Source organism: Saccopteryx leptura, chromosome 2 (genome assembly GCF_036850995.1).
Source record: "Saccopteryx leptura isolate mSacLep1 chromosome 2, mSacLep1_pri_phased_curated, whole genome shotgun sequence".
Lineage (NCBI taxonomy): Eukaryota > Metazoa > Chordata > Mammalia > Chiroptera > Emballonuridae > Saccopteryx > Saccopteryx leptura.
The window spans coordinates 313,490,542-313,503,007 of record NC_089504.1 but is presented as its reverse complement, the minus strand read 5'-3'; the positions used below and the strand labels follow the sequence as shown (position 1 = coordinate 313,503,007).

At 48.1% G+C, this 12,466-nt stretch overlaps 1 protein-coding gene and 1 long non-coding RNA gene across 2 annotated transcripts; one reads left to right on the top strand and one right to left on the bottom strand.

Moving 5' to 3' along the window:
* The first annotated feature begins 383 nt into the window (after nt 1-383).
* LOC136393543 (uncharacterized) lies at nt 384-10,673 on the top strand. The gene is made up of 3 exons (XR_010749097.1): nt 384-515; nt 1,111-1,272; nt 10,562-10,673. It is a non-coding gene; the product is annotated as an uncharacterized lncRNA (long non-coding RNA).
* On the bottom strand, nt 3,793-10,946 carry TMEM213 (transmembrane protein 213). The gene is made up of 3 exons (XM_066366177.1): nt 10,724-10,946; nt 5,952-6,023; nt 3,793-4,685 (listed from the first exon to the last, which is right to left on the bottom strand). The coding sequence occupies exons 1-3, from the start codon at nt 10,878-10,880 to the stop codon at nt 4,516-4,518; spliced, it is 399 nt and encodes a 132-aa protein (XP_066222274.1). The 5' UTR covers nt 10,881-10,946; the 3' UTR covers nt 3,793-4,515.
* Nucleotides 10,947-12,466: the final 1,520 nt, after the last annotated feature.

Below are 12,466 nucleotides of genomic sequence, written 5' to 3'. Positions count from 1 at the left end.
GTCAACTTGCTTCAGCTAAGCCATAGTTGTGGGAGGGGAAGAGAGACATATAGAGAGAGAAAGGGGAGGGGGAGGGGTGGAGAAGCAGATGGTTGTTTCTTCTGTCTGCCCTGACTGGGAATTGAACCTGGAACATCCATACGCCAGGCTGACACTCTACCACTGAGCCAACCAACCAGGACCAAATATGTATAATTATAAACTTATAGAAGCAACAGTTTAAATTTTTTCCGACCCTGAAACCCCAAGTTTCCCCAGGAGCCTCCCCCTGTGTCTTCAGAGCTCTGTTGCTTCACCATGGTTAAAGCACAGGCCATGTTCCTGGGTCTCCAACGATTCACTAATTCATCAAACATTGACTGAGCTTTGCTGCCTGCCCGGGCACTGGTGGAAGGAAGCAGAGGTTAACGACACAGTCCCTGCCTGCAGAGAGATCAGTGAGAAAGACAAGCAGGCAGACACAATAGTCCGAAGTGCTCAGTGGTCAACGATAAACTGAACTAGACACTAAATTGGTAAGGACAGATTTTAATCAGTAATATACTGTTGCAATGGTAGGAGGGTCCAGTGGGAGCTGAACTCAGCTTTGATTTGTATAGAGAAGACTGGATGTTTTTCAAGGACAATGAAGGAGGGGCGTGAATGGGGGCTCAGTAGAGTCAGGGAGTGAGAAATTACAAGTCGGTCAGTGTAAACGCTGAGCAGGCCAGCTGTGGCTGCTGGCTGGCTGTCCTCAGAGTTAGGATTCTGTCCTCTACAGAGACTGGGAGTCAGAGGCCCGCTCTTTCCTGATGACAGTTTAAAGGAATGGCTTTCAGGTCCTGGGTTGTAAGGATGGGTGGGTGGCTGAGAGGGTAGATAGATCTCAAATGGACAGAGGAAGGATTCACAATTGTGAGCACTTCTCAGTAAATGTGCTTAGAAAGGATGGTCAAGGGCCTATTGTCATAATGGAAAATTCTGTATTTTATTTGTCCTTAGGTATCACGCGCGTGCGCGCGCGCACACACACACACACACACACACACACACACACACACACACACAAGGATGATTTTTAAAGTCGTAACTATGCCACGCCTTAAGGTTTGCTATTCTCTTTCTGCGTAGGACATTTTGATACCAAGATAACTGGAATGGTGTGAGCTTTGCGTCCTATAGTCTCTGTGTTGAGAACAGCCTTGGCTACTACAGGCAAAAATCTTTACATGAAAAGTACATCTACCATTAGGCAGGGCCTGCTGCTTTGTACCAGGAAGCTCTCAGACCCCTGCAAGTTGATAACTTGATTTTCCTTTTTAACTTATTGACAAGTGTTTGCTTTGCTAGAATAGATTCCATGCTGAGAACAGATCTGAGCTACAGCATCCGGGAAGCATAACCATCCAGTTATATAACCATCTTTCTTTCCTGTCTCAAAGAAAAGAGCGATTGTTTGTATTTGGTCTACCTTCTTCTTGGGCAGGTGAAAGGAAAGCAATTCACAGAATACCAAAATTTTAATATGAGAGGGGCAGCATTTACACGTAATTCACTGCTTTGTAGTTTAAGAATCTGTGCACTGCCCCAGACTGGAGAGGATCTCAGACACCAGCTGGTGCTCTGTTTATCAAAGCAGCAAATTCAATCTTACCCCAGGGGCCCCATACATGAGACAAGAGCCCAGGCTCTGGTTGCAGGGACAGGCCTCATGCTCACCCCTCCGTGTAGCCCCTCAGATAGCTCTACAAGTTTGCAACCCCCGATTTGGTCCAAGTCTCACATTTTTCATGTAGAAGGTTGATGTTCAGCAAGGCAGTGACTTGTTTCTGTTTGCAATGGCCAGAAATAGATCTTAATTTCCCTTCTTTCTTTTCTTTGGAGCTAGTGCTCTTCCCACTGTGTCATTACTGTTTTATTTCAAAAATGTTTGCAAAGGGCCATGGCTGGGTAGCTCAGTTGGTTAGAGTGTTGTCCCGATACTCCAAGGTTGTGGGTTTGGTCCCTGGTCAGGGCACATGCAATTGTCATCCAATGAGTGCATAAACGAGTGGAACAACAAATTGATGTTTCTCTATCATTTTCTTTCCCTCTCTCTCACTTCTTTCTCTCTTTCCCTCCCTCCCTCCCTCCCTCCCTCCCTCCCTTCCTTCCTTCCTTCCTTCCTTCCTTCCTTCCTTCCTTCCTTCCTTCCTTCCTTCCTTCTTTTCTTCCTTCCTTTCTCCCCTCACCTTCTCTTCTTCTCTCCCTCTTTCTCTTTCTAAAATCAATAGATTAAAAAAAGAAGGTATTTCCAGATAAGAAATCAAAGTCTGCTCATCACAGACTTTCTTGATCTTTATGGAATTAATCACTTACTATGGAAACTCCTTGAGTCTCTAAAAAACGGTGGAACACAGACTAATGTCTATGGCCCCAGCACACATCAGGCATTGTGCAGCCACTTTTGTTCACGTGATTATTTAACACTTAGGCGCAGTAAATTCGTCCCATTTTATTGATTTAACAGCTGAGGTTCTAAAATAGTCTGGCTCTTCAGAGTGAGCCTGGAGACCCCTTCAAGTCCCCACGGTCAGGGAAATTGATTTTGATTTTCTGCAAGAGCAAAAGTTACCACCTTTACTCAACATGTTTCTCCCTGTTTCAGAGCCTCACACTAGTTTTTGTGTGTGTGTTTTGATCATTTAGAGTTTCATCCAATCGAAATACATAGTTCCTAACAAAGGGCAGACATGGTTTCCTAAAGAGGAGTCATTGTGTCCTTTCTTCCTTCTGATAAACCCACCCCTTCTCCAGACCTACAGGCAGACTTCAGAATGACAGGTGACATCCTCATGTGAGGTGAGTCACTGAAAGAACAGGGATCAAACCAACTGGCTGCTTTGGACTTTTGGTTATTTTAACCATTTGTAGAAAAACGGAGGCTCCGAATGCAAAATGGTGGTCATAAGTTCCTCTGGGGCAAGGACTCACTCATTCATTCATTCATTCATTCATTCACTGGATAGACATCACGAGGAGCTGACTGTGCCCCAGAAGTAGATAGATACTTCTATTGTGATTGTGAGAAGGTCCATTCATGATGGCTGCACCTCTGGCAGGGCAGCTCAGAGCACCAGCTTCAGGTCCCCCAGGAAGATCAGGAAGGCTCCAAACAGAGCAAGCAGTTGAGCTGGACTTCGAGCTACGGCCTTCATTCTGGAGGTGGGGTTGGGAGGCAGAGATGGAAACTAGTGGAGATGTGGAAGACAACTAGCCAATCAGAGCCCTCATCCCTGTGCTGGGATGGGCTCGTGTGAAGGGCTCAATGCCAGGCTGTGTGGCAGCTGCCCGTGGAATGGTGGGTTGGGGGGAAAGATCTTGAAGGCAGTGAGAACAGAAGGAAATATCCCTGAGATAACATGAGGACGATGGAGTGAGGGCCAGAACCAGGCCGCTGGTAGTGAGGATGGGGCAGGAAGGTCTAGTTGAGGAAAGAACAGAGCTGGAGAAACAGTGGGCACGGGGGTGAGGACAGTAGAGGTGTCAAAGGTGATTCTTACATTTTGAAATGACAGTGACTGAAATGAGGGACAGAGGACAATGACCTGTGCTCGGTGCGAAGGTTATGAGTTTAATTTCAAATGTGTTGACTGAAAGGCCAACCTCGGAGCCCAGAAGAAAGTGATAGTTAAAACAGAAGCGGGCCTGACCTGTGGTGGCGCAGTGGATAAAGCATCAACCTGGAAACACTGAGGTTGCCAGTTCAAAACCCTGGCTTGCCTGGTCAAGGCACATATGGGAGTTGATGCTTCCTGTTCCTCCCCCTTCTCTCTCTCTCTCTCCCCCCACTCTCTAAAATGAATAAATAAAAAAAAAATTAAACAAACAAACAAAAAAAACCCAGAAGCAATTCTCACAGAGACTGTGCTGAGAAGGAGATGATTGGGGCTCAGAGGGCCCACGTGCCTCTTGAAATGAGCAGTACTGGCTTTCCCTTATTCGGAACACCTTTTTTCCTTCTCTTTTAAGAGTTAAGTGAAGTTTGTCCGACCAGTGATGGCACGTTTGATAGAGTGTTGACTTGGAACGCTGAGGTCCCAGGTTAGAAACCCCGATGTCACAGACTTGAGCGCGGGCTCACCAGCTTGAGCATAGGATTGTAGGCTTGAGTGTGGGATCTTAGACATGACCCCCCGGTCACTGGCCTGAGCCCAGAGGTTACTGGCTTGAAGCCCAAGGTCATTGGCTTGAGCAAGGGGTCACTGGCTCAGCTGGAGCCCCCAATTAAGGCACATATAAGAAAGCAGTCAATGAACAACTAAAGTGCCGCAACTACGAGTTAATGCTTCTCAGCTTTCTCCCTTCCTCCCTCCCTCCCTCCCTCTCTCTCTCTCTCTCTCTCTCTCTCTCTCTCTCTCTCGCTAAAAAAGGAAAAAGTTACTGAAGTTTAAAGGTATAAATGACTTTACTAGAAACGACATCAGTGCTACTCCGTTCCTGCTGTTAGCCACAGTGGGGTGGTGGTTGACCTTCTTTAGACCGTGACTCCCCGTCTCATGCTTGCAAGTCCTTGGGCTCATCTGGAGTTAACTTCATCAGCTTATCCACACAGAGCAGGATGAGCGTGAGAAACCAGAGACTCCAGCCGACAGCAGCCGCGATCCAGCCATACTCGTCTACTCCGATGTGGCAACACCGGGTTGCTAGTGGGCAGAAGTCCACATCTGGTGGGGAAGAGAGAGCATCACACCAGCCCCGCCCCTTCTCACAGTTACGACAGGAACACTAATGATGATACAATGGGTAACCTTTGCCAAAGCACACCATGTACTGTGCTAAATGCTCTACATGTGTTACCTCACTCGTTCCTTGCAAAGGGATAGGTCCAGTTATTATTCCCATTTTTCACGAAGAATCGGAGGCTGTGACTTGCCCACGGTCACAGGATGGCAGAACTAGAACTCAAAGCCAAGTCTGCAGGACTCTGAAGCTGTGTTCTGAACCTCTATGCATTCTTGCCCATTATCCTCCTCTGTAAGTGCCCCTAAGTGAACCCATTTGCTCATCCAATGAGGACCGAATAAAGGAGCCAGGCTTAGAATAAAGCAAAACTCTCTATTAATTAGACATGTTGCAATAGCGGTTGCTTTATAAAGTACTGACCTCCTTGTGGCTGGAAGTATTCAAATAGAGAAGAGTAATATGCAAAAGGTATGAAAATGAGGCTCCTGCCTTGGGCAGAAATGGGACTAGCTGAATTTTGTGGTCTTTCCTCTGTCAAACTTCTACAAGCCTTTGCCCTGGCCGGTTGGCTCAGCGGTAGAGCGTCGGCCTAGCGTGCGGAGGACCCGGGTTCGATTCCCGGCCAGGGCACATAGGAGAAGCGCCCATTTGCTTCTCCACCCCTCCGCCGCGCTTTCCTCTCTGTCTCTCTCTTCCCCTCCCGCAGCCAAGGCTCCATTGGAGCAAAGATGGCCCGGGCGCTGGGCATGGCTCTGTGGCCTCTGCCTCAGGCGCTAGTGTGGCTCTGGTCGCAATATGGCGACGCCCAGGATGGGCAGAGCATCGCCCCCTGGGGGGCAGAGCACCGCCCCTGGTGGGTGTGCCGGGTGGATCCCGGTCGGGCGCATGCGGGAGTCTGTCTGACTGTCTCTCCCTGTTTCCAGCTTCAGAAAAATGAAAAAAAAAAAAAAAAAAAAAAAAAAAAAAAAAAAAAAAAACTTCTACAAGCCTTTGACTCAGGGCATCTTTGGCTGCTATCATGGGGCTGGGTCATTACCGACATCTGTACCAAAGATTGTGAGCCTAGATGAGGGCCAAGGTCGCGTTTTAGACGTATGCTGCAGACAGTTCTGGAGGCCAAGGAGAAACCAACCAGGACACAGATGCCAGGCCAACACCCAACACTAGTTAACAGAAAGCTAGGAGGCTTACATTTCCCTCCCAGACCCAGGGCCAGCTCTGGGGTTAGGGCGTTGGCAGAAGCTTACTGTGGCACTGTTCCAGGGTCTCAGGGCCCGGGTGGTGGTTGGTCAAGGTTGAGTTGTTGCCACTGCTTACTTCTGGAAGAAAAGACAGAAGATAGTCTCAGGCAGTAGGAAAAACCATTCCCAGGCCTGGGGTTTGAAATCTTTTTCTGTAAATCAGTAGTGAGTATTGTGGAAGTATTATAGAAGTTCCAGCGTAGCCCTGGCCAGGGGGATCTGTGGATAGAGCGTCATCCCAGTGCGCTGAGGTCATGGGTTCGAGCTTCAGTCACGGCACATCCAAGAAGCAACCAATGAGTGCTCCATTAAATGGAACAACTAAGTGGAACAATGAGTTGATGCTTCTTTCTTCCTTCCCCTCACCTCTCTCCTCAAATTAATGGGGAAAATTTATATTTTAAGTTCCAGTCTAGGCTTTATGCTGCAAAGCTAACCCTGTTATGGAGTAAATTTTGTCCTCCCCCAATTCGGATGTTGAAGTCCTTACCCCAGGAAATGACTGTATTTGGAAATAAGATCTTTGAAGAGGTCCATTATAACATGAAATGGGGTCATATGTGTGGGCCCCAATCCAATGTGACTGGTGTCTTTATAAGAGGAAGAGACCCGAGGGATAGACAGGCAAAGGGAAAACCACGTGAGGACGCAGTGGGAAGGCGGCCATCAGCAAGCGAAGGCGAGAGGCCTCAGGACCAACCAACCCCGCTGACACCTTGATCTTGAACTTCTGGCTCCCAGAACTGTGAGAAAATATTTAATAGATTTCTGTTGTTTAAGCCCCCCGGGGTGTGGTATTTTGTTATGGCAGCTCTAGCAAACTAATACACCCCCTTTTCCTATCATGGTCCATTCTCATTTAGGGATGCTTTGTCTTTATTTCAGGTTGTCCTTGAGTTAACAAGGATCTGCTCTACACAACTTTCTGAACACTCTATTTTAGCTGCTTTCTATTATAAATCTGTACATAGGAAATGGTTTTTCTAGTATATAATGACCATCATTTAAAAAATCTAGACTTATCTTTTTTTAAAACGTTTTTATTGATTGATTTTATAGAGAGAGGAGAGGTGGAGGGGGGTAGTCAGAAGTATCAACTCATAGTTGCTTCAGTTTAGTTGTTCGTCGCTTCTCGTATGTGTTAGGTCCACGAGAGGAAACACGCACGAGGCCAACTGGGGAAGACAGAGTTTATTGCTCCATCTGGGTGCAGACGGGCTCAGACTAAAAAAAGCATCAGCAGCTAGTGCTGCTTATATGGCTACTTTTTTTTTTTTTTTCATTTTTAGAGAGGAGAGGGAGAGACAGAGAGAGAGAGAGATAGAGGAGAGACAGAGGGAGAGAAGGGGGAGAGGAGCTGGAAGCATCAACTCCCATATGTGCCTTGACCAGGCAAGCCCAGGGTTTTGAACCGGCGACCTCAGCATTTCCAGGTCGATGCTTTATCCACTGCGACACCACAGGTCAGGCAAAAATCTTTTTTCTTTTTTCTTTTTTAATTTTTAGAGAGGAGAGAGAGTGAGAGAGAGAGAGAAAGAGAGAGAGAGAAGGGGGAGGGAGGAGCAGGAAGCATCAACTCCCATATGGGCCTTGACCAGGCAAGCCCACCCAGGGTTTTGAACTGGCGACCTCAGCATTCCAGGTCGACGCTTTATCCACTGCACCACCATAGGTCAGGCTATATGGCTACTTTTATAGGGAGGGGCAAGGGTGGGACAGCCGTTGCTGCTGCAGAAGGAAGATAAGGCAGATAGATGTCCATCACAGGCAGCTGTGTCCCTTGCTTGAAGTTAGGACAGGATGTCTGCCTCGAAAGGCTTATCTAGTTTCCTAGAGCACGCTGTTGTTGGTGACTTTGTACATATGCAGGGATTCAGCAGCTGGTCATCTTCCCATAGGGCAAGGGGGAGAAAAGCTTGGCCTTATAGTATGTGTCTTGACCAGGCAAGCCCTGGGTTTTGAACCAGCGACCTCACTGTTCTGGATGGATGCTCTATCCACTGCGCCACCACAGGTCAGGCCATAACAGACATTGAAATCTGACCTTGATTCTTGACTTCTGACAAGGATAATGGTATTACTCAGGAAGATGGTTATCAAAAACTAAAACTGTACAAGTGCCTGACCTGTGGTGGCGCAGTGGATAAAGTGTCAACCTGGAATGCTGAGGTTGCCGGTTCAAAACCCTGGGCTTGCCTGGTCAAGGCACATATGGGAGTTGATGCTTCCTGCTCCTCATCCTTTTTTCTCTCTCTCTCCTCTCTAAAATGAATAAATAAAAATCTAAAAAAAAAAGAAAGAAGGAAAGAAAAAAAACCCATCCAAGCATGTCTAATGGTTGCTAGAGTATGCAGCACTTAGAATTGTCCCTCGGTTGGAAAGCAAGGAGTCTGAGGATGAAAAAAAACTTCAGCAGAAATTCTTTTTTTTTTTTTTTTGGTGACAGAGACAGGGAGAGGGACAGATATGGACAAACAGATAGGAAGGGAGAGAGATGAAAAGCATCAGTTCTTTGTTGCAGCTCCTTAGTTGTTCATTGATTGCTTTCTCATATGTGCCTTGACCAGGGGGCTGCAGCAGAGCGAGTGACCCCTTGCTCAAGACAGCGACCTTGGGCTCAAGACAGCGACCTTGGGCTCAAGACAGTGACCCTGGGCTTCCAGTCAGCAATCTAGGTAGGACAAGACCAAGAGATCAATGGGAAGACTTTCTGGAAATGATGTTGCTCTTCAGTCTGCTTCTTAGGAATGCAAAAAAATAAAATAAAAATTAAAATGGCTTGGAAACTCTAAAGGCTGCACCAACTCTAGGTCAGCATGTCCTTCCAAGGAGCGTGGTGTCACATAGCAGGACAAGTTAGGAGGAAACTTCTTGAATAGCCAAAGGCATGAAATTGTGGCTGTGACTAGTTTTATGCCACCCACCCCGAGCCGCTCCAGTGTCCTGCCTGAAGTGTAGTCATTACCTCGTGCAATCTGATTGTTACAGTAAATTATTTACAGCTAAATGGCTTAGCGCTGGGTCTGTATTTGTTTTGGAAAAATTGATTTCTCAATATTTTAATGTCCCTTATAACCTCAATAACTTCCTTGGTCCTGATTTTCACCTCCTGTCTACCTTGGAATGGAAGTGGTTCTTGTGTAGAGTAAGTGGAAAAAAACCTAGTAAACTGGATGTTACTATGAAATTGCCCTTTCTTTCTTCCTTTCTCTCTCTCTCTCTCTTTCTTTTGAAAGAAGGAAACACTGATTTTGTGGTTCCACTCATCTATGCATTCATTGGTTGATTCCTGTGTGTGATCTAACTGGGGATCGAACCTACAACCCTGGTGTATTGGGATGATCTATAAACAACTGAGCTACCTGGCCAGGGGTAAATTGCCATTTCTATAGATCAGAATTTGTTTAGCACTTTTATGTTATTCAAACTGATTAGCTTAGTTATAAGTTGCTAAGAATGTAAGTATCACCCTCATAAGCAGAGCCAGCCAGGGACTTGTGCCACTTGGGGTCACTTCCAAAGTAAAAAGCTGCTAGGTAGACTCCACTGTTCAGTGCAGTTAAATTTGTCAAGGTTTTTGAGGCCCTGTCCTCAATGAGGTGCTGTCAGGGTAAACAGAAAGACACAGACATAAATCACTCTTATCAGGGGAGGAGTTATACTGGACAAATGAATATGCTAACATTCATTCAGTGTTTACCATGAGCTAGTTTGTTCCAAGGTATTTACCTGTAGTCATCGCATTTTGTCTTTACAACAACCTTGCATATAACCACTACGGTTAATCCCGTGTTAGAAAGAAGGAGACAGAAGCTCAGAAAGGGTAAGGAACTTGCCCAGGGTCACATAGCTAGTAGGTTGTGCAAGCTGGCGTTGACACCCATGCTCTCTGAACCTCCACAGGAGAGATTGTGGGGATGAGAGAGACAGATACAGGCTGAAAGGAGTGGAGGTGGAGGGGTGATGATTGGATTTTGAGAGACAGACACGTACAGACACAGACTCCATCCTTCAGGGAGCGGGGAAGACTCTGTTCTCAGGGGCGTTGAGAAGCAAGATCAAAGCCAGAGGCAGAAGTCAGGAGCATGGGAGTATAAGGGCAGTCTCTCTGTGGGAGGGAGGTTCAGAACCCAGCCTAGGAAAGCCCAACACGGGAGGGCCTCAGCCCCTCCAGCCTCCATGAGGCAATAACTCAGCCTCTCCTGTGTCCATGTCCCAGGGAGACAGGAGAATGGTAGACAGTGTATGGCAACTCTCACGCAGTAAGGTTTTGTGAAAGTTGCAGAGAAAGCACAGGGTCAAAGGAGGGTCAGAGGACCATAAGGGAAGGGAGGGGGGAGGGGGTGCAAAGGTAGCATTGCAAAGCCCAGCAGCCAGGGGCGCTGAGAAGGAGCCGCTGAGAAATGGCACATGAAGGATGCCAGTGTAGGCTGACTTGGTCCCCTCCTGAGAAAGACTCTGTACATTGCTTTTTCTTTCTTCGAGCCAAAGGTCAACAAAAGTGGCTGCTCCTGTCCTTGCTAAGGACAGGAGTAAACCTAAGACACCCCCCACCCACCCCACAGCCCCCTGCCTAATCCTCCAGATGAGAATGGGATCATTTCCTTTTTGTGCAGGACCAACCCTAGCCAAGGAATCTTCCTCCTCCTCCTGCTCCTCCTGCTCCTCCTCCTCCTCCTCCTCCTCCTTCTCCTCCCTCCCTCCCTCTCTCCCTCCCTCCCCTCCCCTGCGTCCCTTCCCCTTCCCAGTGCGGCCAAGAATAAAGCTCACAGTTCCACCTGCCAAGCAAGCCGAGTGGAGAGAGGCGAAGACCAGGCTGAGGACCAGGGCGGCCTGGGGCGCAGAGGTGAGGTGCTTCATGGTGTAGAGAAAGGCTTCTGTCCGCACCATCTCAGCGGAGGTGTGCTGAGTGCCCGGTGCCATGCGCCTGTGCATGTCCTGTTCCTGGGAGCTTGAAAACAATGCGCTGTCCGAGGTGAATTTCTGTTTGGGGGAAAAGACAGGGGGTGGGGCAAAGGAAGTTTGGCTGTCACACCTTGCTCTTACCTCCCTGCAAGGGAAGCTGAACTCAGAAGGCTGGGGGCAGGAAGGGAGGGACAGTTTATGCAGTTCTTCCCCTGAGCTCAGGTCTTGCTGGTACTGAGAAAAAAAAGAGGCAGAGGGGGGATTTGTGCCCTGCTGGTCCCTTGAGCAGGAGAGTGCTTCCTCCTCCATTTGCAGGCCTGGTGCTGGATTCCCGATTCCCTTTAGCCCACTGTTTATTGAGCGCTTACTATGTGCACTGAATTCAAGCCGGGGAATTATTGCCCTAAAACACCTTCATTACAAACACATTCAAACACAGAGCCTTGTTTCTGGAATGACTTGGAGAGGACAAAGGACGTTCGATCTCAGCAGTGAGGGGCCTCATTGCAGATGGGGTGCTCCCTGAAGAAGGTGGCATTGGAGTCGGATCTTGAAGGATGGGTAGAATTTGGATAAGTAAAGCGAAAAGCAGGGCGTTGTAGGCAGAGGGACAGGTGAGCGAAGGCCCAGAGGTAAGGGATGCTCAGTGCACAGTGTCCGCAGCACAGATGAGTGTGGGTGACCTGCTGAGGAAGAAGTGTGTGTGTGTGTGTGTGTGGGGGGGGGGTGAACGGGTAGCCGGGAGGCTAAGTGTCTGGTGTGCCAGGCTGGGGAGTTTGAAACAATCCAGAGACAGATGGGAGGCCCTGGGAAGACTGATCTGGGGAGTAACTTGGTTGGAGCTCTGCCTTCATGAAGCCTAAAACATTTGCTGAATACCCACTGGGGGTATGAAAAGCATCATCCCAGGCGGTTGAGACTCAAAGGTGCCTAAGACATAAGTCCTTCGTTCCTTACAGCCCAGCAGTGAGACTGAGCAGGGGAAGAAAGAATTGATATGTAGCGTGGTGAGCCTCAAATCTGGGTGTCTTCCAGTTAGGGAGCTAGACAACGGAGAGGCCCACCAATGGAGATGGCATTTTGACCTGAAATACGAAAGATGTGTAGTTTACCATGCCAGGGAGAAGGAAACAGTATGTGCAGGCCTCCGAGACATGAACTTGTGATGCTTATTTAGGAAGAACTGACTGTCCCAGGGGTGTGGGATTGGATACGGTGTGTCTAGTTAAACCAAGGACAGAGTGTAATGGGCCTGCATGGTCATCAAAGGAAACTGGACTCTGTCTTATGATGGGGACAGCCTAGCAGGAACTTGTGGACACCTTTGTATTTTAGAGGCCCGGGGCCAGGCCTGGATGAAAAAAGATATTCCAAGAAGCTGTTGCGCCTGACCAGGCGGTGGCGCAGTGGATAGAGCGTCGGACTGGGATGTGGAGGACCCAGGTTCGAGACCCTGAGGTCGCCAGCTTGAGTGCAGGCTCATCTGGTTTGAGCAAAGTTTACCAGCTTGGACCCAAGGTTGCTGGCTCGAGCAAGGGGTCACTCAGTCTGCTGAAGGCCCACGGTCAAGGCACATATGAGAAAGCAATCAATGAACAACTAAAGTGTTGCAACAC

Coding starts and splice junctions, on each gene's coding strand:
- TMEM213 (XM_066366177.1), bottom strand. CDS start 10,880: ATGCACAGGCGCATGGCACCGGGCACTCAGCACACCTCCGCTGAGATG. Junction 6,024..10,723: donor CCACTCGGCTTGCTTGGCAG/GTGGAACTGTGA, acceptor CTTTTCTTCCAG/AAGTAAGCAGTGGCAACAAC. Junction 4,686..5,951: donor GACCCTGGAACAGTGCCACA/GTAAGCTTCTGC, acceptor CTTCCCCACCAG/ATGTGGACTTCTGCCCACTA.